The 25,254-nt window shown below is 36.1% G+C and overlaps 1 protein-coding gene across 1 annotated transcript in view; it reads left to right on the top strand.

The window, feature by feature from the left end:
- Positions 1–25,254, top strand: part of CFAP46 (cilia and flagella associated protein 46) — a 99,505-nt gene that overhangs the window by 30,422 nt on the left and 43,829 nt on the right. Inside the window, exons 17-29 of the mRNA XM_072424249.1 lie at positions 1,839–1,972; positions 5,385–5,597; positions 6,061–6,268; positions 8,072–8,221; positions 10,297–10,404; positions 13,331–13,494; positions 17,096–17,227; positions 18,740–18,905; positions 20,406–20,493; positions 21,918–22,077; positions 23,067–23,250; positions 23,409–23,562; positions 24,006–24,271. Coding sequence (XP_072280350.1) covers positions 1,839–1,972; positions 5,385–5,597; positions 6,061–6,268; positions 8,072–8,221; positions 10,297–10,404; positions 13,331–13,494; positions 17,096–17,227; positions 18,740–18,905; positions 20,406–20,493; positions 21,918–22,077; positions 23,067–23,250; positions 23,409–23,562; positions 24,006–24,271 — 2,127 coding nt within the window. The remainder of the gene's footprint in view (positions 1–1,838; positions 1,973–5,384; positions 5,598–6,060; positions 6,269–8,071; positions 8,222–10,296; positions 10,405–13,330; positions 13,495–17,095; positions 17,228–18,739; positions 18,906–20,405; positions 20,494–21,917; positions 22,078–23,066; positions 23,251–23,408; positions 23,563–24,005; positions 24,272–25,254) is intronic.

The raw sequence follows: 25,254 nt of genomic DNA, 5'->3' as shown, positions 1-25,254 counted from the left end.
TCGAGCTGAAAATTTTCTTTATAGCACATTGAATTTGTTGGATCATAGCCTAAAGATTTAGCGATTATGATGTAAAGACACACCTAAAAGCACAGAGAAAAATATGGGTATATTTATTTCTGGGTTTTTGTAGTTAGCTATGTAGGCAAATTTAATTTTTTGCTACTGAATGATTTAAAGGAAACTCATCACATCAGAAACAAATGGACTACCATGTTACTATTGAAAATGATAGTTGCTTGGGTTACCTGACAATCCTGCTTTAAAACAAATATGTCAAATAAGAGTTTTGACTTATTTTTGTTCTTCCTGGTCTGGGTGTTCAGATATAAATGTACGCCCACATATATGTCAGGTTTACTTTAACTATCTGTTAGCAATAACTTTGTTTGCATCACATTAGGGTAAATTCTATTTCAGATACTGTAATCAACAACATAAGGTTATTTTGTCCAGTAGAATAAGATTAAGATCATCCATAGAGTTTTAAGTAGTACTGTATTTAAATTGTCAGCCCGCCAACATCTAATGTTTCTGTTTTCAGTAGTTTCTGTACAGATAAGCCAAAGGTTTTTTATATCTCTCAGGCATAGACCTGGCCATCTAGTGTCTACGTCTCACATACATTGCAGACATTAGTGGTTTGCATTCTACTTGTTGGATATTACATGTACACAGTTTACTTCCTAGTTACTCCCTTTGAGGATTTCCAAAGCACCTGCAAGTTCACTCAATTACTAGTGTTAGTGCTCGGTTTCTGTCTAGTTCTTGTTATATTTATATGACCATAATATTGGAGCTGTGCCATATCCTTTATGTCTTGTGTGGTTTCTTCATTCGGGTTCTGACAAATAGTCTGGCTTTTGACATTAGCTTATTCTTTTGTTCCATTCTTTTGAGATTTCACACCTCAGTGTTTCACCCTTGTTTGCTGGATCTTACTCCTCCTTAACAGCTTTAGTAAATATAGCTCCAAAGAGGAAACAACATATGGTCAACCATGTTTTCTGGCTATGGACTACTGTTAGTCTCCTTATCTATCTTTCCAATATAAATTGGAGACGTACTGTGTGTCTTTCCTGTATAATTTACTTTTTATTTAGGCTATGTCAAGGCCCTGTCTACCTCCCTGAATTACCAGACCATCAGCTTACCAGTATTTAGATGGCTGCATTATTTTACATTTTTCTTATCATGCATTTTCCAGAAATACAGTGTTTCTATCACTTCCAGTGAGCTGTAGGGATAACATGAAGAACCTCATGTTAACCATTATTCCCATAAATTCACCATTTATTGAAAATGAACAAAGGCAGACATGTTTGAAGTCCAGTCAGTTGACAACCAATGATGTAATAGGGAACAAATAGATATAAAGGGATAAAAGCATGGTATTCCCAGGATTACCTGAGTGGAGAAAAAAACTTACATATAAAGGGATAGAAGCATGTTATTCCCAGGGTTATCTGGAGAAGTTATAGGAAAACAACCTGAAGGCCAATGCAGCAACTTCATGTAAGGATTTGTAAGCAGCAGTATTTTGAATATTTGTTTTGGGTTTTAGATGCACATTGACCTTTAAAAGACCATTTATTAAACCACATTATATTAAAAGGAAGAGCTTATGGTGATTTTTAAGAACAAGATATATGATACCTCTCTTCCCATTCTAAAATAGCAAAGCAGTGCTTTGCATCAACGTTCTTGATCAGTTCATGTTAGCTAATAAAAAACTATGCAGATTTGCTAACAAATATGTAAAATAAAACTTCAAGTAAGGCATCCTTTCCCACATTATAATGTACACATTATAATGGTCTTTTGTGAATGTCTTTCAGGCTACAATACACTTATTGAAGTCAGAGGGCTGTAAAATCAATGAAAGTCCTACCCCACCAGAAGACACAAGTAAGCGCCCAGCATCTTATGTTCCGGTGAATCTGGAGGAAGACCCTGAATGGAATATTTATAGGTAAGAATGCACCATCATGCTTGCAAGTAATGAAAAGGTGTTCCTAAAATGAGACAAAACATTGGCATTGAGGCATTTGTGGATAACCTACAGTTAAAACTGATCCAGGCCGACATAAAATAAAACCTCAGGAATGTGGGTATATATTTTTAGTATATATTTAAACTCATGAAAAGTTTTTTTTAATGCAAATAGTGTAATTACAAGACACTGACTTAGTTTATTCCATATACAAAAATACAAAATATGAACTAATGTAGGTTTGTTCTTGTTCCTTATAGCCTTGCTATACTCTCTGAACTTTACCTGGTGAGTGATCTCAAGGCTGGTATTTGGGTTAGTATTGCTGCACTGTATACGTTACCCAAAAACCTAAGGGAAAACACAGTCAACACGTAACCAAATAAATTTGTAGACTATCAATTTGACTAGTTAGGAAACATAAGTGATCGTGAATCAATTTCATGTGCTTTGTGCAAATGAAAACAACATGGATTTTTCTCTCCCTATCTTTCCTCACTGATTTTCTATCGGTTTTGCAGTTTGCAAGTGCCCTTATTCTTACTTGTACTGTACAGTAGGATGAGGCGGAACCTGCAGCCCACTCAGGTTGCAGAATGGCACATGCATTTGTTACATTTGGCAAAGTAGCACTACAAATTGTCCAGGGGCTTGCTGATCCCCCATTCCATGTCTGGGAGGAGATCCCCCAGGACACCATCCACTGTTACATCTAAAAGCATGCCCAAATGTTGTCAGGAGTACACACTACTGACTTAGCTTATTCCATATACATTATAAAATTGTTCTGAAATAAATCATACAAATTCAATCATTCTGTGATTGATTTGACTGTTCTTACATCATTTTGTTCTCAATGAATTAATTACATTATGTTTATCAATAGAGATTTTCAATTTGAACATTTTGGTTATCAAGTGATTTCTGTATTCCTTTAAATTCTCTTGAGTACTGTATGGAAAACATGGTCTGGTCTCTCACATTGTATTTATCGGTTTTGGGCAGCCTGACCCTCTGAGCATTGCCAAGAAGATGTAATCTATAAGGATTCTTTATCTTGTTAAAGGTCTAGTAATTAAATTTTTTTAGCTTCGGACATTGAAAAAGTTGTAACATGAATAGAGACTTTCCAGTTCAATAGTGATATATGTTGACAATGTTGATTCCCGGTTGTGATGTTGGTGCCTAAAGGCACTTGTGGTTCTGTTTATCTGGTTCTCAGAAGGTTCTGGTTCAATGATCATACATGTACTTCAGGGATGTTGTCATTCTCCATAAAGAACAATACAATTACAAAGAATTAAATAGCATGCAAATAGCAAGATAGGCCATCAACACATTATTACATCAATTCATCATTAATGGCCTACTACATGTAGGTTATTGATCTTTTAATTCAATATTTGTAAATTAGAACCCAAACATAACCATAGAATATTTTGTTTGCTTTATAAAGCCTGTGTAATATAAACAGTTGACTTTTTAAAAATGCTTTTCATCCTTTTTGCATCTCAGTTTAGCTTTCTGATGGTGACAACAGTGGACCACATTTGTGCAATGTGTAATAAAACAAACACATACAGTGTTCACTAGGGATGCATGTGATAGGGTGACAAAATTGTTAGACACTTGTTTTGGAACAGGACGGGTCTGAACAAATTCTTTACCAGGATCACCAGTGATTATTTCAATATTAGTTGGGTATTTAACACGATTGAAAAATAAATTTATGATTAGATTATGTACAGGTTGACAGTCAAAAATCCGTCCATCGATAATCCGGATCCATCAGTTTCCCGTCATGAATTTCAGATCGCATTTTCAATACAGGGACTGCAGTACACTGTTCCGCCACTAATACTTTCATGGCGCTGTTCTGCAGAAACAGCTGTTAGGTGTTTGCTTGCTAAACTAAATACACATTGAAACGCAGGGCCTGCTCCTTGGAACTATGCCACATGTCCGTAAGTATAAAAAAAAAATCCAGAATTTTCAAAAATCCAACACTTCTCGGGTCCGGAGTTTGACGGATTTTTGAATGTCAACCTGTATTCATAAAATGAACCGTGACATTCTAAAATGGAAGCTGTTTATTAGTCTGTCCTGAAGCAGTAGCGTTTACCTTTCTCATTGGATTCAGAAACTGATCTTTTCTATCCAAAAAGTGCTTCTGATCCACCTTACTATTGTTTACTGCACTAATAGATTTGCTTTCCACCGACGTGGAAAATTTTTCCAATACAGGGTAAAATGGGCTTTTGCTACAACTTTTATTGTAGCACCACCTTTTGAGGGAAGATCGCTGTTGACACATGACCAGGGAAACGTCTAGCAAAGTTTTTAGTACAGTTCACCCTTACTGGAACCATTCTAATTTCCCTGGGTTTAAAATAATAAAAATCTTTGTAGGTACCTGACAAAAGCTATACGGAGGTTTTTGAACATGTCACCATCACACCTATTTAAGATTGACTCCCCTTTCAAAATTATGGGCATTACTATGGAGTTGTCCCATCCCTTGGTATGGCAATAACGGTCACTAATGTTCCGAGAAGGACATTCACAAGACAGGGTTAACACCCTTCTGCAGAAACCCTACCACCTGCCTAATCTTCCAGAAAACTGTCAAATAAGTTGATCTGTGCATGGATTCCAGCCCAATCAATCAAGATGGTTGTAAAAGTTTTCAGGATGAGAAAAAGTAAAAAGATGGCGGAACCCTGCAATAGAATGGGGACTTTAAGGTCAAGACTCTGTGGAAGATTGAATTATTTCACATCAACCCTATCTAATCATGTCACTGTGGAGCAGGCCTTGTGCACATGGTCATGATAATGCTGGAGCACAAAAGGGCTTTCTCCAAATGTTTGCCAGGTCAGAATTGTTATAATAAGAATGGTTACAATTGTCTAACATGTGTTTGCACACTGTTGCATTAACTTCACACTTGTCTACAAACACTTTAACTCAATCATTTGGAGGGGTATCCATATACATTTAGCCATAATAATAAAAAGTCATAAAATGTAATGTGGAATAGCCAATTTATATACAACTAGTGCAGACTAGACACAAAAACTGGAAATAATTATGCATTAATTATAATCTCTTTACCATTAATATAATAAGTATACCATTTTAGATAAAAAAAATAATAATATCTTTAAACAAATGATTTTTTTCCAGCCTGAATGTTAAATGCTTACATGTGTGCTCTTATTAAGTTGTAAGTTACACCTTTTCTAAAGCTTAGAGCTATATGAATTTCAGTAACTGAAATCCAGTTATAGCGAGTAAACAAATATATCTGCCAGTTGTATTTTTCACAATTCATTTGTAAAACGTGGGATCTTGATTTGTGTGTGTGTTTTTTTTTTTCTACCGTCTTTAGAGATTGGATTTCACAGCTTTCGGGATATGCAATGGACAACTTTTTGAAAGCTGCGGAGTTGGGTGTTGAGCTACAGGAGGCATGGATAACTCACAATGCAGCTGTGTACATTCTTAACCACAACAGACATGTTATCAGTTCTGGAAGGTTATCCGTACTTGTGGAACCATTAAAAAAGATTCTTACAGCAGTCAAGAAAACTGGACATAATGGGTGAGTTTTTGTCTTTTCACATATGCAGTCTTGGCGGACATCATTGCCATATGTTCAACAGACATGTAGACAAAAAGCATGGGCTAGTACAATGTAGTTTTTTTGCCACATACTTTTCTCAGCTCTACTCTGCAGAAAATGGTAGTCTTGAAATATAATCAGTGTAAAGCAACCACAATATTCGAGTCCTCAGGCCACCTACCCTGTTGATAAAGTATAGCTTTGTGTGCACATGTCTCAAACAAAATCACTCCCCCACCACCAACCAAGTCATGGCAGTGGCAGGAATGGAGTAGGGGTAAGTGTGTCATGGTTCTGGTAAATGCTGGCTCCCCTTACCACAAATATTACTAATTTATTGTGACCAATATGTATGCTTCAGCCAAATCACGTTTTGTATGTGTACTGATCAGTTCATCATATTGCCATTCTATGTTGCTTTTTTGGTTGTTTTTTTGTTCAGGGACCCGGTTTTATTGGTGATTCTTTCCAATACTTTGGCCAAAGGATTAATTCAGCCCTGGATACCTGTGCCAGAAAAAAGACCTGAGACAAGTCAGCATACAGATAAGAGCAAGAAAGTTACAGGAAAGGGACCTGAAAAATCGAATGCAGCCCATGTTTTCTCAATTGATCCAAATGGTCTTCCTGATGTGAAATTTGCCCTGGAGGTACTGTTTAAATTTACAGCAGTATTCATTGAGGAAATAAGGTTTATAATATGTCGCTAACATTTCTAACATTAACCAAGATTGGACAGTGTCGGTAAGCTGCCTGGCTCCTATGAATAACAATTTAAATTATTCTTTGTAGATAATCACCTCGTTCTGGACTTTCTACATCGAGCCTTAAACATAAGGCCACTGTTTCAGTGTAATTGTAGATTTGAAAAGCCATCAAAGAAATGACATTGACATTACACTTTAGCCTTCAGGTTACTATATTTTCTTGGACTCACAAGTATATTGTGCTTTGAATATCAAAAGACTAGATCTCATGAAATTTAATTAGTTCACTTCTGCAGAATTCCTAGGGATACTAAAATGAAATATCCTATTGTTACAATTGTCTTTTTTAATTGGTCTGTAACATTGTCATTTGTCATTTTCCATTGAATAATTAGATTTTTTGTCTGACTTCTGTCCAAAGCAGGCCTCCTCTTGAGGGCACCTTTTCAATGTGGGTAACAACTTGCATAAAATGATGCCTTAAAATTGTACAGAAACAAAGGTTTCTCAGTGGCATGCAAAGTGTCTGTTGTTGACACCCCCTCTATTCGTGGACCTTTATATAAATGTAACATGCCCTGGATGTATAAATAATACATAAATGCATTACATGGACTCATAATTTATTAAAGCAGAACTAGAGTCGGTACCTTTAAATTATTGCCCAAGCTCCACAGTACATTCTAAACCCCATATTGTGCTGCTCCTGAAATATTATACAGGCATTGATAGGAAATAGGGGAGAGCTGGATGTTTATTAGTGAAATGCTTTACATCAAATTGCTGTTTTGTTCCTTTTTACAGATTCTTTTTATTAAAGAGTAGGGAAGAGCTAGAACCTTGTTCATTTTTATCTGGATGCCATGTTCCAATATAAGGGAATTTTATTTGATTCCTGCTCCTTCAACTCTGAGACACTAGATGCCTCCATCAGAGATTCAACTAGTAGTTAAAACCTTTTTTCTTTTTCTGTTTTTATTGTATGTTTATATTGTTTATTTATTGTCAGATGCTTTGTCACGTTTTATTACTTAAGGTCTGAGGCCGATTTGGCCCACTTTCTATGTTTTGGTCACTTGGTAAAAGAGTGACAGTAAAACTCTTCAAATGAGACCCACACAGCAACCAAAAAAGCTACACTGTATTAACATTATAAAAGTTTATTAGATGTCAACACATATAAAAAATATATGTAATATAACACACTCCCCTTCTCCCCTGACCAAACATTTTCTTACTTACCTCATCCCATCATCCCCATTACAGATTTCTACTGACAAACATTCAATGGGCAATGGTCTCTGCATTTGTTTACATCTGCCCTCAAGCTAGTCATATATTAGCAGTGCAGCCCTATATCTGCTGTATGTCCCTCCGCCAAAGAGGTGTCCCATATACACCTAAAGAGTTGTACTGCATATGTTCAAGACCATGAAATTTCAAGTTGAATAGTAAGAATCTTTGGAGGGGAAGAGTGGTTTAGGTTAGGTAGGTGAGGTTAGATTGGGTTTTTTTAACCAAAAGTACAGACATCTTTTTAGCACCTATTACATTTAATTGTTTAATACACACACATCGTTTTAGGACTAGGTGAATTATCTAGTTGGAGTATGGAGTTATGATTTGTTTCCTAATGTGTATTGTAGTTTATTACCTTTCATTTGCATCAAACGGTGTTTAGAAATTTAAAGTGAAGGCTCTCTAAATATTTCTTTTTTATTATTCATTTTTGTTTTACTTTTTTAGGTCTGTGAATTTTGTTTGGATTTAACAAACGGTAACACTCGAGAAAATATTGTACCTATTTCTATAAGACAACAGTTACTGTCAACCTGGGTGAAGGTTAAGCAACTTCTTCAACAACAAATAGGACAGAAGCTGGGCTCTGATGATGAGGTATAGTGTTGTGGGGATTATGTTTTATTTTTCTGCAGTCAAATGCTTGTTTTTTGTTTGTTTTTGTTTTTTTTTTTGTTTGTTTTTTATCTGTTCTTTGCCTAGGCATAGCTATTGTCATAACGGCTGGTCTTTCCCAGTTCAATAGCATTAGTATTTGGTGGAAGTATATAGCTTGGCTGGTGCTTCTCTTTCACAGTACTACAAACAGAATAGGATAGGATGGGTGTTACAAATGGAAGATTTAACAACTTTCCTAAGCAGAGAGAGGAACCTCACACCATTGCAAGTTTACCATGTTCAGGAAACATTGCTTCCCAATTTTGTTCAATGTGACAATGAAGTTCTTTGCTGTTGTATAAATTTGCACACAGATATGTGAGCTAAGTTTTTTAGGTCACTGGGTCTGGACCATTCCAAAGGTCCTAGATGTTCCTTATTTAGAGCCTCATTGTTATTCTATTTATCTTACCTCATAAGTTGTATTTCTTTTTGGTCTGATGGCTTGACCTTTACGAAAATGTACTATTTTCCTTCCTGAAGTGTTTCGCTACACTAACCTTTCATCCATCTAATTACATTTGTTTTTTTAAAAACAATATAAAGGTAAAGTGCTGGAATGATCACAAATTATTTTTTGCAAGTCTTCATGGTCCCCTAATTGAGGGAGAAACACCTTTTGCATACACACTTTAAAACGGAACTAAACTTCAAATAAAAAAAAATCCCACCTTTACTTCTGCAGATCCCTCGATCCCCCCAGTGCTGTCTTTGATTGGATCCTGCGCCATTCTGGAATCCTCCTTCGTCCTGGCGCTGCCATTTGCTTCCTTCTTTTTTTCTTCTGGCTATGTCACCCAATCTTGCACGGGAAAGATGGGGCATGCCAGTGCTTTACATAAAAGACATTTTCTCTATTTGTGTGCTCGTATTCTTGCTGTTGCTGTTGTAGAGAACGTCCATTATAACAAAATCAACCAACTGACTTGTGGGCTATCCATACAGCTCTGATAGACCCAATATTGGGAAAGGTTCCTGGTAAATACTGAAATGTGCAAGGGACATGATATTCGTATTTTAGTTTAAAGTGAAAGACCCCTCCAACCTAGTTTTATATTTAATATTGTTAGGGTTTATCTCAACAAGGATATTATATTAGCCGGTATGTGTGTTTGCTCCTGCCTGAAAAAATCTGCTGGAAGATGACCTTCTATAGAAGGAGGTTAAGATGCTGAAGGGGAGATCTACTGGCAAATTGGGCTTATTGGTATTTTAGGGAATTACTTGTGTATCTATTTGCCCGGATGTTTATTCTAAACACCATTTTAGTCTATGCAGGATTTTCAGGTGAACATGTTGCACTGGAGAAAAACATTCTTTACTGTTTTATTTTTTGCTGCTGCAATGTTTAACGTTGGGCTTAAGTGTGCTTTTTAAAGCAAGTCTGTTAGTTTTTTTAGAACTTTTGTCTACAATCTTACATAGCAAGTACTGGCCATAGACATAAATACATCAATACCAGTGAACCTGTAAAAATCCATTCAGCAGTGCATTTACACATGTGAGTGTGTCACACTTACTTCTTCCCCACTAAATGCAGATGCCTCTGCTTATGCGTGCAGTTCTGATGCTGTTTCCAAGTGCCTCTGTTTCCAAGCTTTATCAGATATTTGTTGACTAGGAGCCAAAGCACAGCCAACCTTGGCATCCTGCTACATGTTTTAGTCAGTAACTAAGCTCTGTTTTAGAGGAATGTAGACCGACTGTGCTTTGACTCATAGCTAATTTATTTTATAAAAAGGGTTGAAACCTAAAGAGTCGCTCACAGTGAATTCACTATACCTAAAAATGCCAAGTGTGAACCAGCAATTAGAACCAGGTCACCTCAAAAAATGGAATTACTTGTAGTATTGTTTCTGTTTAAAAAAATAAAAAAAATCTAAATATTCAATTGAAGATCTGTAATATTACATGACTATAAGTGTAAACACGTCCTTATTTATCTATTTTTATATTCAGACCTAAAACAATGCAATATAATTTTCTTTTATTAATGACATACTTACTGTTTCTAGGAGAATAAAGACAGACAAAATCTAATGACCAAAGTCCTAGTTGCCTTAGAAATGCATTCCTGCAATGGACTCGGATTGATGGATTTTACTGTCCCAGGCTTATCCCAGGTATTTATATTTTAAAGAAGACAGCAAATGTATAGTATTATAATAAAAAATAACTTAAAATTAAATGTGTATGACTGTGAAATTCGAGCAAAGCATACTTATTTTATTCTGTTTAGAATGTGGAAGAGTGAGAAACTCTGTTAGGGTCAGTAGCATGGGTGCCCAATAGGGAAACACAGACTGCTGTCTACAGGGGTCCTGAGCACTGCACAAAAGTGCCAAAACGCCACAGGTTTGGTACCAGAATTGTAAGCACAGGAAAGGAGGGAAAATTTGTTCCATTGTGTCTGCAGCTACAAATATCAGTGAGGACTTTAATTACTACTTTGTATATATTTAAATGTTCATTGTCTTGCGAAAATTGTACTTTCAGTTTAATGCAATTAAACACTGCAGTTATAACTAAATATATGTGATAATAGTGTAAAAGCAAAAATTATAAAAGAAGTAAAGATGTATCTAGAAGGTTCATAATGAAAGAATGTTTTCTAGCATGAACTTATGACCATCTTTAATGCATCTTTTTAATATAAATTTATTACAAGTGGTTACATGTAACAATAAACACTGTTACACAATTTATATTTTGTAAAACTCGCATCATTGTGAAAGTTATTTTATTCTAATGGTAAAGAAAGCTCAAAATAAAGAGTCAGAAATCGTTTAGCGTGTAAATGGAAATAATTGATTTTAAGGAATAACGTAAATGTTTATGTATTACTAATAATATCAAACTGTATAAATTAATGTATTACTGCGCCAACATATTATGCAGCGTTGTACATTAAATAGGATTTGCAATGACAGACAGATACAGACAGTGACACAGGAAGAGGAGAGGACCCTGAAGAGCTTACAATCACCTGTCCTTCTGTTTGTAGACAGGTGGTTCCTTACCCATTTACATGCAAACCAAGCTGTCCAGCTGAATTGACAGCAACTTGAATTTGAAGAAACTATAACACTGCCTTGTGTTATAAGCTCCTACGCAGTTATTTTTTATAATATCTGTTCCTGTTTCTAGTATTTACCTGGAACTCCACTTTCTGAGTTGTTAATTCACTCTGGCAGCTACTTTTCCTCCAATTCTGTCCCCACTATTTGAGCATCTTATAAAGCCCAGGCACTCCATGGACACACTGGGCTGATTTATTAAAGCTTTCTAGGACTGGAGAGGATACACTTTCATAAGGGAGACTGGGTGATCCAGCAAATCTGGAATGGATCTGGTCCAGGATTAAAGACATTTGCTAGCAAATAAAAAATGACTTTTAAAATCCATTCCAGGTTGCTGGATTACACTTCACTAATGAAAGTGTATCCTCTTGGAGAACTTTTATAAATCAGGGCCCATTTATGTTTGTGACATATTATTTTAAATTGTTTTGAACTCAGGTTTAGAATGTCCTGCGTATATTTTTGGCAAAATATGTGTTTTTACAGAGCTTTTTGCAAAGATTGTTAGACTGTGTATGGATATGTGGGAATGTTTGTGGCTTCTCCCTTTTCATATTTTAAATATTCATGTGCTAAAATGTATTTCTTTCTAAAGCAGGTTTAAAATCTTGTGTATGTTTCTACACTGTTTATACTCATGTATGCTACTACAGTGTTGTTCTGCAAAGGACTGTTCAAATAGACAGCTTAACTCTTGGCACACAAGCCTTTATTTTTTACATAGGTCCCAAAGGATACAAATCCATGTTGAACAGGAAGGAGGATAGACTGAAGAAAAGAAAAAAAAGATGGCTTTTTTTAAGGAACATGGTTGCAAAAGTATTAAAATGTTACAATTTTATCAAATCTTGAGCCTTGAACCGTCTAAACATCTCCTTGTGATATATAATCTCCACAATTATGCCATAATTTAGCTTCCCCTACATTTATACCTGCACAGTAACCCACTACAATTGACTTGCTCAGATTCTTGGAGATTGTTTATTCCCTGTGGTGTTGTTTCAAATTACCCTGATGAAGCCCCTTGTGGGTGGAACGCGTCTGGTAGAAACTTATCACAACATCCTTGTTAAAATTCACCAGCATTTGGAAACTCCTTAACTCATGCAACCTCTTAAATTTGTTTTTTATATGCTGTACAACTTAAAATCTTCTCTGTTGAGATTTTAATTTTATTAAGTTGTTTAATAAATTGTAACATTTTAATACTTTTGCAATCAGGAGACTTAAAAAGAGGCTTGGCACCAATCTGGCCCTCTCTAAAGATTTTTTAGGCGTAGACTTCCCTAGTGCATTATTCTGTACTTTTTCAGTATAGATCCCTGTTGTTAGCAAAGTTGGTAGGTAAAGGTAGAAATCACATTAATATTGGGCTACAGATAGCCTGAGCAAAAAGCAAAGATGTAGGTTTAACCCAGCAGTTCCACCCACTACATCCTGTCTGCAGAAAACTACAGGAGAGATGAACCAGTCACCATGCACCAGGAAAGACAGTAGTAGAAACTGGTCTGTATTAAAGGAACTTTCACAAAGTCATTGTAGGTGTTTTATACTGAATTGCTACACAGATCTGGAAAAATGCATACGTGATTTGTGTAATAATTTAGAGGATATTGGTTTACCCAGATTTTAGAACTCAATATATGCTGTTTTTGCTATGCGATGTCATTATATGCAGTTTTTGAGTTGTTAGGGTTCCCAGGATTAGGCTGTACAAACGTGACAATATGAAAACCATATTACCTTATTCTTCTTTAAATTCTGATTATTGCTATAGGTGGAATTCAAATTCCCAGCGTATTAGCACAAGTAATGTCAGGCTATGCAATCCTTGGTTTATGGTCAGGTTAAGCTTGCTTGAAGACTTGTGTATTAAAAATGTTTGTTAATCCAATGTTTTGTATCTAAAAATTTTTTTTAGAAGAAGTACAGCCATTCTTATTTATCATTCACTGTGTTTTATTGTCAGGTGCTGACATTGTTGCTGGATTGCAGTTGGTCAGATCCCCTTGTGGAACTGCAGTCTATAACCAGACTGGCTCATTTTGCATACAGGGCTCGGGACCTAGAATTAGCATTATCCTGTACCCAAAGAGCCCTGAAGTTTGATGGTGACACAAGCAAATGTGAAGTGTAAGTATGTCCTCTATTTGTTTATTACATCAGTACAATAAACAAGACAGTTTGGGGTGGAGAGCTATGTCATTTCTGCTGATAATTCTCACATATATGTGACTTTTCGATAGCAAGTAACACTCTATGGACCAAGAGAATTGAAAACCAGGTCATGATGTGGATGTTTTGTGGCATTGTGTGGTTTACTTTATTGACTACTGCATTATTTTAAGGTTTGACTAAGAGAGTGAATAATAACTTCGTATTTGGCCAAGCATATTTGGATAGCCACATCTGTTAAGTCAAACCTTTTATTTGTAGGAACAAAATTAAATACCTGTCAGATTTGTTTTCTTTATTTTGCCGTCTGTATTTCTTTGGGGAGATTTTCTTTCACTTCCTTCAACAGGCTATAAACTCAACAGGAAGTAAGCAGATATCCTTTTAATGTCCCCTGTTAAATAGTTGTCCTGGGAACAGTTGTCCTCAATGGACCATCTTCCCTCTATTCCTGTTTTGCTTACAATTTCCATTCCCAGAGACAATGGTATTCAAAACTTTAGGAAAGCTTTATGCATAAATACTTGTCAGGAGTTGTAACTCACCACTCTAAATCTAAAAAAATGGTTCTGTCTTTTATACTTTAATAATCTGGCTCATTGATTAATTCTGTTAAAATTCTGGCAAATCCAGTGATACAATGAGACTTAACATTATTGCGTATCGCTATTCCTGCAACTAAAAGAGGACCATGGGGACAGTAAATACTTTTTCCAGCAATAAATAATTTGGTTTGTATTGTTGTGGAACAGTCTTACTTCAATCCCTAACTTCCTAAATTGTGCTTGCTACTACAATTGTAATTGGACAATCAACTAAGGTAGAGCTAGGTATGATAGTTTTAGCACCTATTTTTCTCTTTTGCTTGTTTTATTGAGTTTAATTGCAGTTTGTTAACCCTCTAATATAGCGTTGTGGCATTATAGACCATTAGCCCTAATTTCCTTACAGTTGGCATGTTTGGGGCCTGTGTTAAACAGCTTTATGTCAAAGTCATCGGCTTGAGAAGTTTCTAAAAATGTTTACCAGCGTACATGACTTTCAGGTTTTGCATTCCCATAGTTTTGTAACCTGCATAAAGCAAACAAAAGCCTGTCTTTAAAGATCTTTAATCTATCATTAATGCATGCATACAGAACTAGGAAAGGGCTTATTATTACAGAGGGTGGTGCATAACATTTATGTTTCCAAAATGCAGATGAACCAAAACGAGCATCAGCAATATATAGTTTATCCATTTGCTGTAAAACATAGGTACACTTTTCCTCTCATCATTACATCTAAAATGATCTTGGTTTTGTTCAGACTATGGTTACAAAGTAAAGTTTACAATTTTTAATGATTCCCCCTGAGCCTTTGATTTTTTTAATTGTTGTAGTTTAAAAAAAAAAAAAAAAAAAAAAAGATTTTCAAAGTTCCATGGAGGCTGCCATTACTTGCCTTTGATATACTGATCATTTTGCTCCAATACTTCAGATCAGTGACTCAACGTAAATATAAAATGATAAACCAAAGAGTCAGTATAATTGCCAGGCAACTAATATGTGCTGTGCATTATGTTGGCACTATATAAATCCTCTTTATTAATAATAATAATAATAATAATAATATCCAGACATGGATTAAAATGACTTTTTGATATTATATGTGCATCCACGTGATTGTATGCAGTGCCTCATAAATTTTCTATATCATTAATACATTTATTAGTTGCCAAAATAAAGTGAGAACCAATATCTGTTTTAATCGTTCTTATATATATTTTTCTATAGTTTTATTTATTTGCACTCTTGCTAGCCTTGGTAGTAAACATGCACAGTCTCCCAGTGTTTGTTCTTGTTTAGCAACTTTTATTACATTATTATATTTATTATACAGAAAGACTTGTTTGATTTACAGTGCATTGAGTGCTTACAAAATACCTGTCTGCAGTAAGCAGTTTTTTGGATGTGTGTTACAAATTGTTCTTTGTTACCATAACTGTTATTTATGAACTGAGTCTGACAGAAAGGCAACACTGACATCTGCTGCCTTAAATATAATATTGCATTTTGTTTCCTGTGTTAAGTACTAAGACCGTCTGCCTTGTGCCTGTGTTATTACTGGTAATATTATCATTAATAATATTAATAATAAAATAATAATAATAAACAAGATTTATAAAGCGCCAACATAATTTGCAACGCTGTACATTAAGGAGGTTGCAAATGACAGTCAAATGCAGACAGTGACACTGACAGTACCCACTGTCCTGGCCAAACACAGACTCAGGACACTGTCAGTCCAAAAGGATTCTGCAGTAAATTTTATAAAACTTTTAATGACTGCCAAAAGTGCAAATAGTTTACATAGTGATAATTGTTGGGGTTTACTAACGCTTAGGGTTGTCTAAGGCAGCGGTCGCTAATCGGTGGTCCATGGACCACCGGTGGTCTGCGAGAAAATTTTGGTGGTCCATAGAAAAGTTTGGACATTTTTGCAATTTTTGTGTTTTATTAATAATAACACAAAAATAATATTCTAATAAATGCTTATTTTCTGAATGACAATTTTGGCCTTTATATTGCACTATAATTCACAAACTGTACTTGAGACAGCGGGTGCAACGTGACGTCAGTGTAGTCTGAAGTTGTATGAGGCAACCATTGCCGAGCCGTATGTTTCAGTATTGTTTCCACCATTACAACAGTCACCCCGCTCCACAAATACCAATTCTCATCCGATTGTTTTATTTTATTTGTTTATTTCTCAGTTGCTCTTTTAGGTAAGTACGACCTTAATTGTGTATTTTCTTTATCTGTTATATTTAATGGCATCAAAATGTTTGACTTTGATAACTATCATTTCTTGTTTGGTCTTAGTTGCAATCCAATTAAACCCATAATAAGTGAGAAAAAGCAAACAAATATTTTTCATTCCTTTAGTAATACCAAACATAATGCAACTAATAATAATAGTAACAATAGTAATACTTCACTTAACCGTGAGCTGATCAATGAATCAGAGCCTCCACAGTCCTTGTCAGGCACCATTAGGAACATCATTATTTTACAAATGTATATACGTTTACAAAAAAAAATCATATTAATGGTCTGCAGGATTTAGGATTAGGAATTTAGTGGTCTGTGAGGTCCGAAAGGTTGGCGACCACTGGTCTAGGGTACCCAAGTTAGGGTAGCCCAAGGTTAATCTTCTGTTTCAAATGTATGACCTGTTATCTTTTTTTATTTTTATTTCTTTTGCAAGTCCCAACCTAGAGATGTCTGCATGTAAATTCTGGGTCTTGTGGGTCCTCATCCTGTTTGTACTTGTTGTTTCCTTTCCATGTCCTACATTGTAGAAGCAGCATCAGTTATTGCTAGTGTATTTTATAGCCTTAATTTCTTTCACATAAGGACTAAATACATTACCAATTGCGTACATGCTTATTGTTTTTTTATAGCTATTCCTATTAGTATAATTGTACAGAAGAATACTAAAATTCGATTGTAAACATCACAATGTCCATGCTTTTGCTGCAATTCAGTAAGTAATTGGAAAATTGTTGGGACTCTTGTAGGCGCAGTTCTACGCTGGGTTGTGAGATGTTAAGCATTGCCGCCTGCATCCAGGGCCAGAGCATAATGGAGAACTTGGCTGGGAAAAAACATTTGCGTCTTTCTGCCATAAAAGCCTTTGAAATTAGTGCAAGGTAGGATTTAATTCTTTAATAGCAAAAATGCTTGTTATTTAAATGAATCAAAGCAGTAAATTAAAAAATATGTTGCCTTTATAGTGATGTACAGACGTGATTAGAAGTACCAGGGGTGTAGAATATTTATTTTTTTATTACTCGTATTATTAGGCTTAATACATATTGGAATGCATGGGGCAACAGTACACAGTAAATCTTTCAAAATGCATTTTATTTAAAAAAACAAAAAAAAACATATTTTATTATTTTCAGTTTGTTATTGCACTTAGGGCTTAGGTGAAAACCTCTAAAGGCAGTTCATGCAGTGAGTGAAATTTTAGTTATGTATGAAGATATGGTTGGATGAGTTTGCAGAGGATTTTTATATTTCTTGTATACTGCAACACTGAAATCTTCCCACATTTATTCCTGGCTACTGTTCACCTAGAAGTTTTGGGAGGTTTTCCTTTTGGACTTCCTGTTGCATTTTATATATTATTTATGTATGCAGACTCAAAACTCAAATACAGAGATCTCACCAATAGAGTATTCAAGAATATAGGAAACTGTCAGTTCATTTAACTTAAGAGGCATTTACTGAAAGCTTTCTGCTCATGCCTGCTTCCCTTTAAATGTTCTATTTAGCATTTGTAATATAGCTGGTTATCCCTTCAAAGTTTTTTTTTTTCAGATAGTGTAGGGGTTGAGGGGGTAGAGTGGTCATATTCATTCCCTAATCTATCTAAATCCAAATTAGGATTAAAAACTTACCCAGGTTCTTTTTTATAGTCTATCTTTTCCAGTCTTGGAAAGCTTTACCAAATCAGGAGCAATGTGTTTGCCTTCATCAGTGGAACTTGTGATTGGATAATAACAAAAGAGCACAAGAGGATTGGGAGATAAGCTTGAGCAAGAACATTAATGGCAGGATCACCATGTATTTTTTTCTAATCAAATCTGTTTGTTTAAAATGATAGAGAACAGCTTCAGAGTTTAGGTCTATGTGTTTACACTTCATGAGTAGACCAACTTTATTATCACGCTAAAGGCTAAAGCTACGTACACACGGCAGATTTTTATCGCCCGATAATCGGCATCGGCCAATTATCGGGCGAAAATCTTCCGTGTGTACAGTCGGTGTCGTCCATCGTCCGGACGACCGACCTGCCGGATCCACGGACGATGGACGACAGCCGATCGTAATGAAAGGGAAGGGGAGAGCGCGCAGCAGGGTGCCGCTCCGTCGCTCTCCCCCCTCCCCTCTCCATAGAGCATGAACGGTGCTGTATGTACAGCATCGTTCATGCATCTTGCAGCCCCTTGTCGTTGGAAAGGATCGTGAAAGATCCTTTCCAACGACAAAAATTGCAAGTGTGTACGCAGCTTAAGGCAACAGAAGAAAATAGTAAATGATAGAGAGTTTCTGATTTTATTTGTACAGATTTTGAGCACCCTATGTTTGTTAGTTCTAATAAATTGTATGATTTGTATGTTTCATGTTTGCTTTAAGTTGTAATGTAATCTCTACAGATTTGGAGGTGAAGCTCAGAGTCCCTCTCTGACGCTTCAAGCAGCCAAACATTTCTGGCATGCTTGCTCTCCCCTGACAAAGTCTGCTAAAGAACGAGAACCTCTTAAGGATTCCGTTATTTGTGTTATAAAGGCCCTGAATGAGGCAGAGAGTAAGCTGAAACAGGTAAGAAAATGCAAGTTACTTTATCATGAGCTTTAAGAGCAGTTGCTAGTCCTAGTTCTTCTACCATAGGGTCCACATCACAGGATTAGAAAACTTGTGGTGAGTGTTTAGATAAATTTCCTGCCAAATGCGCCTAAAAAAAGTATTGCAAACATTAAAGCAGAACTCAACCCAAAATAAAAAAAACACACTTCCCTTTAATCCTGCAGATCAGTCTATCCGTCGGGAGTTTTCTTCCATCGTGTCCCACGTCATCCCAGTATCCATCCTCAGCCAGGCGCAAAGGAAGTGCCGGGCACCGACATCTTCTTCTCGCTTCTTCTGGGTTCCTATTCCTGCATCACCCGACCTGCACTGTGCAGGGGCAAGATCGGGTGACGTTGATTGGGAAAAAAGATTGCCGATCTTACTGCACATGCGTCAGATCTATAATTTTTTTTTCCCTTGATGAAAGGACTCCTACTCACGTCCAAGATTAGGGCATGCGCAGAATGATCATCCAGGAACCTCCTAGGATACCTATGTCACGCATCCCGCAAGGCTTGTCTTCTCCTTTTGCGCTTGCCTGAGATTAGGAGAAAGGAGTCCTTTCATTGTCGCTTGACACGCTTAAAAAAATAAGCAAAATTTTTACTTTAAATAAAGAAGTTGTCTACCCTTTTATGTAAATTAAAAATTCTGAGTTTAGGTCCGCTTTAAGCCATGGTCCAAGTTTACCATAAAAATGTATAGTTCCAGAAGGTGAAATTCTTTATAAAATGTTGTTGGGGGGGGGGGGGAATTCTAATGCTTGGAGAATGCTAGGAGATTCTAATGCTAGGAGAATCAAGACATCTCCAAATTAGATGCAGGTCTCTTACAGGTTGAATGACTGTTAGATTCATCCAACCCACTTCCTAGGAGGCAAGATCATCATGGACTTGCCCCTGGGGGTTGCATTGTCATGTTAGCCTAGGCTTCCTTTACTCCTGGGCATTTTGATGATCACATGTCATTTTGGAAGAACAGCACTGTTCGGGGTAATTCGGGGCCAACACCACCACTACCAGAGGAAGAAGAATAATGTCACAGGTGGCTGGTTTTGTTCTAGTGTCCCTGAAGACGACGTGAATCCCGCCTTAGAATCTTTGTTATGACTAGCATACTGTAATAGACCAATGTTCTTTGACACACAGAATCTACCTTGACACATTTCATGATGCCATGTTGTTTAGTTTGAGGTGAGTTAGTTGTCAGTGTGGCTAAAAGTATTGGGGTTTGTTACCAACATTCCTATAATAAGGCCATTTGGATGAGTCCTTAAATGACTTTAACAGGATGATAAAAAAGAAACTGTTTTTTTGCTCAGTGTTACTGTCTAATATTCACAGTTATTCTTATTTGAAATTCACACAAATGAAAAGTAATACAATTTTTAGAATGCATATTAAGTCACAATATGTGCTTCGAGGGTTCCCTAAAGACCTCATTGTTAAGAATATATTGTTTTTGTTTTTTCAGGGGTCAGAGAATGATACCACCTTATTTCACCTGTGGCCTATGATGGACATTGAAACCCGTAAAGTGCATGATCCACATAATCCTAAAGGTACATCATGAGTTAGTAATCTTGTTTGAAAGCCGTCTTCATCTGTCAGGCCTTATAAACATTATCATAAGGAGAATGTTCATTAGGGGGTTGACAAGCCTTGAGTTAATTTACCATATAACAAGTGTTCCTGTACATAGAAACTACTGCCTGCTGTTTATTATTAATCTGGAAGGTTAAAGGTTGTTAGAGGATTAGAACAATGTGATATTGATATATTTTAGGAATTGTATTTGTGTGAATTAGTTAAAAAAAAATCTTGTAATTAAAACAGCTTCTGGTTAACGCATTTGTCTAAAGCTTTTTGGCAACTCTTTTTTTTAAAGAGACTCACAGCTCCAGTTTGGAAAATCCGCTTTAGGTTTTTGTAGATCCTGAAATTAACCATTACTGTGTACATTTTGAAATCTGGCTTTACGTAACTTACCCTATAGACATGCGTCCATACGTACTAAACATTTGGCCAATTCCTCATTCTAACAATATTATGTACAAACTGTTATTCTATAAACAGTGACAATTTTCTTTTGGAAATTTATATAAAAAGTATGGACATAGCAGTGTCAGGTAATGTAAATATAATTTAATGGTAAATCTTAACATGTTTTTGAAAAAATGTACAACCAGATTCTGTCATAAATAACCAACCTAAAGTGGAATTAAACCCTACATTATTCACCTGTCCCAGTTCCCTCGCAGGACCCCTGCTATCTTCTTTTTTGATTTTCTCCATGCAATCTTCAGCCATCTTGTTTGGCTGGTCCAAGTTTGCATAGCAGTTCTTATAGCTTCCTGAGTAAGCTGGGTATTCTGGCAACCAAAGCTTATGTTGTGCATTTGCAGCTCAGCTTTTTTGCCAGAAACCTGGAGCGATCAGGCGGGTAGAACAAAATATTGTAGACTTCACCTATCCCTTTCTACAATAATGATGGTAAAGTTCTGCTTTAGGAAAAGTATTGAAAAAAAGATGACCATATCTGAGCTGAACGTTGCTATCTGATTGTACACTATGATTTAGAGCTGCCAAAATATTGAAGAATGTTTCCTCATTTTTTTAAATGATGGAAGATTTTTATCTGTCTACTTTTTTTTAACACTTCTAGATCTTATAGTAAACATGTCAGTACTCAGCTGGTATAGTATTTATCTGCTTTATTTGTTTTTCAGTGAAAAGTCACTTATCTGGAGCATTATTGATTTACTGTAGACTCATTATTGTTGGCCTCTTTCAAGTATTTGATATAACTAGTAGAATTAGTGGCTATAAAATACATTTTGGGCCAATAACACACTTGTAAGGTGTTACTGCATGCTAAAAATATGCTAATTGTCATATTGGTCAGGCCCAGATACCATTCATTGCACAGCTACCAATGTTCTTTTAACTTATTGTCTTTAAACCATGTAATGTTATTGTGCTGCAGCAACCTACATTGAATCCAATGGGTATAATGAGGAGCTGAGCCTGAAAGCTGGACTGTACGAGCTGTTGTTCATATTGCATGCTGATAAGAAGAACTGGGAATCAGGTCTCAAAGTGCTAGATGAAGCCATAAACATTCTGCCACGTACCAAACACAGACTGTGAGTGGAATTATTTATTGTTCCTCTTTACCCATTAATAAAGCCTAACTCCAGGCAAACAAGCTAAATACATATATTTAAGCTGGTAACTTGCCCAAAGTATTGTGTTTCAGTCCATCTACCTTTGATGTATTCACACTTATGGCATAGCAGGGGACTTGATTTCTTTCTGCTAAATTCCTGAGAAATTCTGAAAAAAATTAGGAAGCATCCAGCAGCTTTTTTTGAAAGCCCTTAAAAGATAACATCTCTTTTGGCTAAACTGCACTTAGCAAAGCTCATGTATCTCAAGTGCAAGTAGTCTTGGCTTTATTTTGTACTTGCACACCATAGCCATATTTTGTTTTTTGGGTAACCATTCTAATGGTGTCCTCCAGTGTTCACCAAGAGTATGGCCACCCTTGGGAATGTAAGAGTCCTTTAGTTCCAGTTTTGGAATGCTGAGTACACTCCTCTTAGGATCTGTAATGCAGATTCGCAGCCTGTAAGTGACGGGTGATTTTTCTTTTATTTTTTTTTCCCAGTGCAAGAATGTTTATGTGACAATTTTGCTACTAGGACAGAAAGTGAGAGGAATAAATACAAATAGCAATATATAATATTGTGCATGGGGAATGCTAGAATATGTGTTTTATTTGGACTGTGTGCCCAGCAGAGTATTTTGTCATCAAGACAGATAGCGATAGTGAAATCTTTATAACACGAAACAGACAGCAACAAACTTTTAGTTTGTTTAAAAACTTTAAAGTTTTGACTATTGCCTGCTAAAAGATACATTTTAAAGTGCACCTGAATTTAAACAAATAAAGACATTGTCATCTAAATCATTGGGCCTATGACTGCTTGTCTCTCTAGTTTTAAGACTCCTTTTCTTTGCTGCTCATTCTTGTTTGCCCCGGAAAGAAAGCTGTTCTAGAAAATAATAATGCTCTTGTTCAGTGTTGACATTTTTGTATAATTTATCTGGTAATTAAATTTGCTTTACTTAGTGTCATCTTCAAACATCGTGTTCTTGTAAAGGCACATTTGGGTCATAACTTTTTCATGGACATCCAGAAGTTCAAAGATGAAAGTGAAGACTATGTGTCATACATCTGGCATCATGTTGCCAAAACCTGCAGGAATAGCCGTGAACAATTAGCCTGCTATATGAATGCAGTTGATGCTTTAAAGGTTGGTAAACTAGATCTTTCAATGATCTTTCATGTTCAGAGGTCTATTTCAGCCTTGTGTGCTCATACCCTGGATACCACCCAACATTCAATTTGGTATAATTATTTCATCTCAGTTATATTAGTCATTTATAAGTATTCTGTGTTTTATCTTTAAAGAAACCAGAAAATGATTGGCGGAAAGTGGAGTACCTGCTGGCACTGGCAGAGTGGTTGTATTGCAAACAATTTTCTCTTAGTGATGCCCTGAACATGCTTGATTGGGCAGTGGATATACTGCTTCATATGAAGTCCTCCAGTAATACAGCGGAAGGTAAGTTGTACACTGGTATAGTCTTTATTATATAGTAATAGATAAAGTAAAGCTGCCTTTATTTTCTGACCCTGTTTAAGTAGAACTAAAATCGAAGAGTCACCCGGATGTAGAGGTTTTATAAAGAGAGGAAAATGTCTTGCAAAGTGTGGCAAAAAAAATTTATTCATATGCTTGTGGTGTTTTTTTTTTTTTTGCTTAAATTGCAATTTGCATGGACTATGTAGTGTGGAGCCCAGCCCTATTCCTGCACTGGGTAAAAAGCAACAAACCAAAGTATCAGCTCAACATAGGGTCTCAACCAAGACGCAAAACTTTATACAGTTATCTGAAGTCTGTGTTTATTTTAATAAATGTATGTAGTTTTTGTCGTCTACTTTCTGTATCTCATTTTTGAATTGTTAGATTTATTTATTAGAATTTTTAATTCCCTCTGTAAGCAGGTAAAACTCAAAAAATTAAAGCAAAGCCTAGAAAGAAATCATCTCAGAATAAAGAACCAGCAAATGAGCAAGATCCACAGTCTGAGGTCACTGAGACAGGACCTGGAGAACATCTTTGTAATTCCCTGGAAGATTTGAAGAACATTAGACAACTAGAGGCTTTAGCACGAGCTCACACTTTAATTGCTGCTCTTAGTGGTCAGGGTTCACCTAACCATGAGCAGCACTCCCTGATGGCATATGCATATATTATACGTATTTGGCAAGTACGTCAAAAAACTACCATCTTTTGTCTTCTAAGCTTTAATTTGCTTTACTGTAATGTACTAATTCTTTGTATTACATGTTCATTATATATTTAATAGTAATTTTATCTTGAGAGACATTTTAAAAATGTTTAGATTGGTGGGAAAAGATCTGTAACATCCAGGCAAGGTAGACTAGAGGAAAGAAAAAACATTCTAGAGCAGTGGTTGCCAACCAGTGGCACACCGGCCAGAGCCACAGACCATGTCCCTCATATGGACACAACAGGCAGGTTCTGGCATCATGATGTCACTATGGGTGGAGTTTCTTACTCTTTAAGTGACATGTGGCTCCCCACACGTGCGTGTTCCGGATTCTGTGCATTTAGTGATCCCTGGGTCTGAAAAGGTTGGCGACCACTGTTCTAGAGCTCTGCAAAGAGATTGCACAGGTGTAAAAAGATGTTTATATGCTTGGTACACCTCATTCTTCTTCATGCAGATAGTGTCCTGGCTGATATTCGAACCTGGGACCTAGTGCTGGCAAAGTCCTGAGTGCTAACCTCTGAGCCACCATGCTTCAAATCAAACACTAAAAAAGTTTTTTTTCCATTGGTCCATGTTTAAAGAACCCTCCACATATTGGTACATTTATGATAATGATATTGTATTTATCACTATTGGATCACAGTTAGATCTTATGCCTCCTTTTCTCCACCATCTGACTGGACAGTGAAAGGAAAACCTTCTTACTGATGTCTCCCTTTCTGCTCTCTTCTCCAGCCAGACAATAAAAGTAAAGAGAAAAATGTTATATTAAATACATATATATTAACTCAATATTGGCTGCACATAATTACAAATATTTGTCAGATTTGTTTATATGTGTTTCCAGTGTGTGTGTATATATATATATATATATATATATATATATATTTAGAGCTACTCTCCTGGAGTCAATGCCCCTGATTTAATAAAGCTCTCCAATGCTGGAGAGGAAACAC

The sequence above is a fragment of the Pyxicephalus adspersus genome, chromosome 10 (genome assembly GCF_032062135.1).
Source record: "Pyxicephalus adspersus chromosome 10, UCB_Pads_2.0, whole genome shotgun sequence".
Taxonomy (NCBI): domain Eukaryota; kingdom Metazoa; phylum Chordata; class Amphibia; order Anura; family Pyxicephalidae; genus Pyxicephalus; species Pyxicephalus adspersus.
The sequence above is the reverse complement of the archived record's forward strand: the minus strand, read 5'-3'. Positions and strand labels throughout refer to the sequence as shown.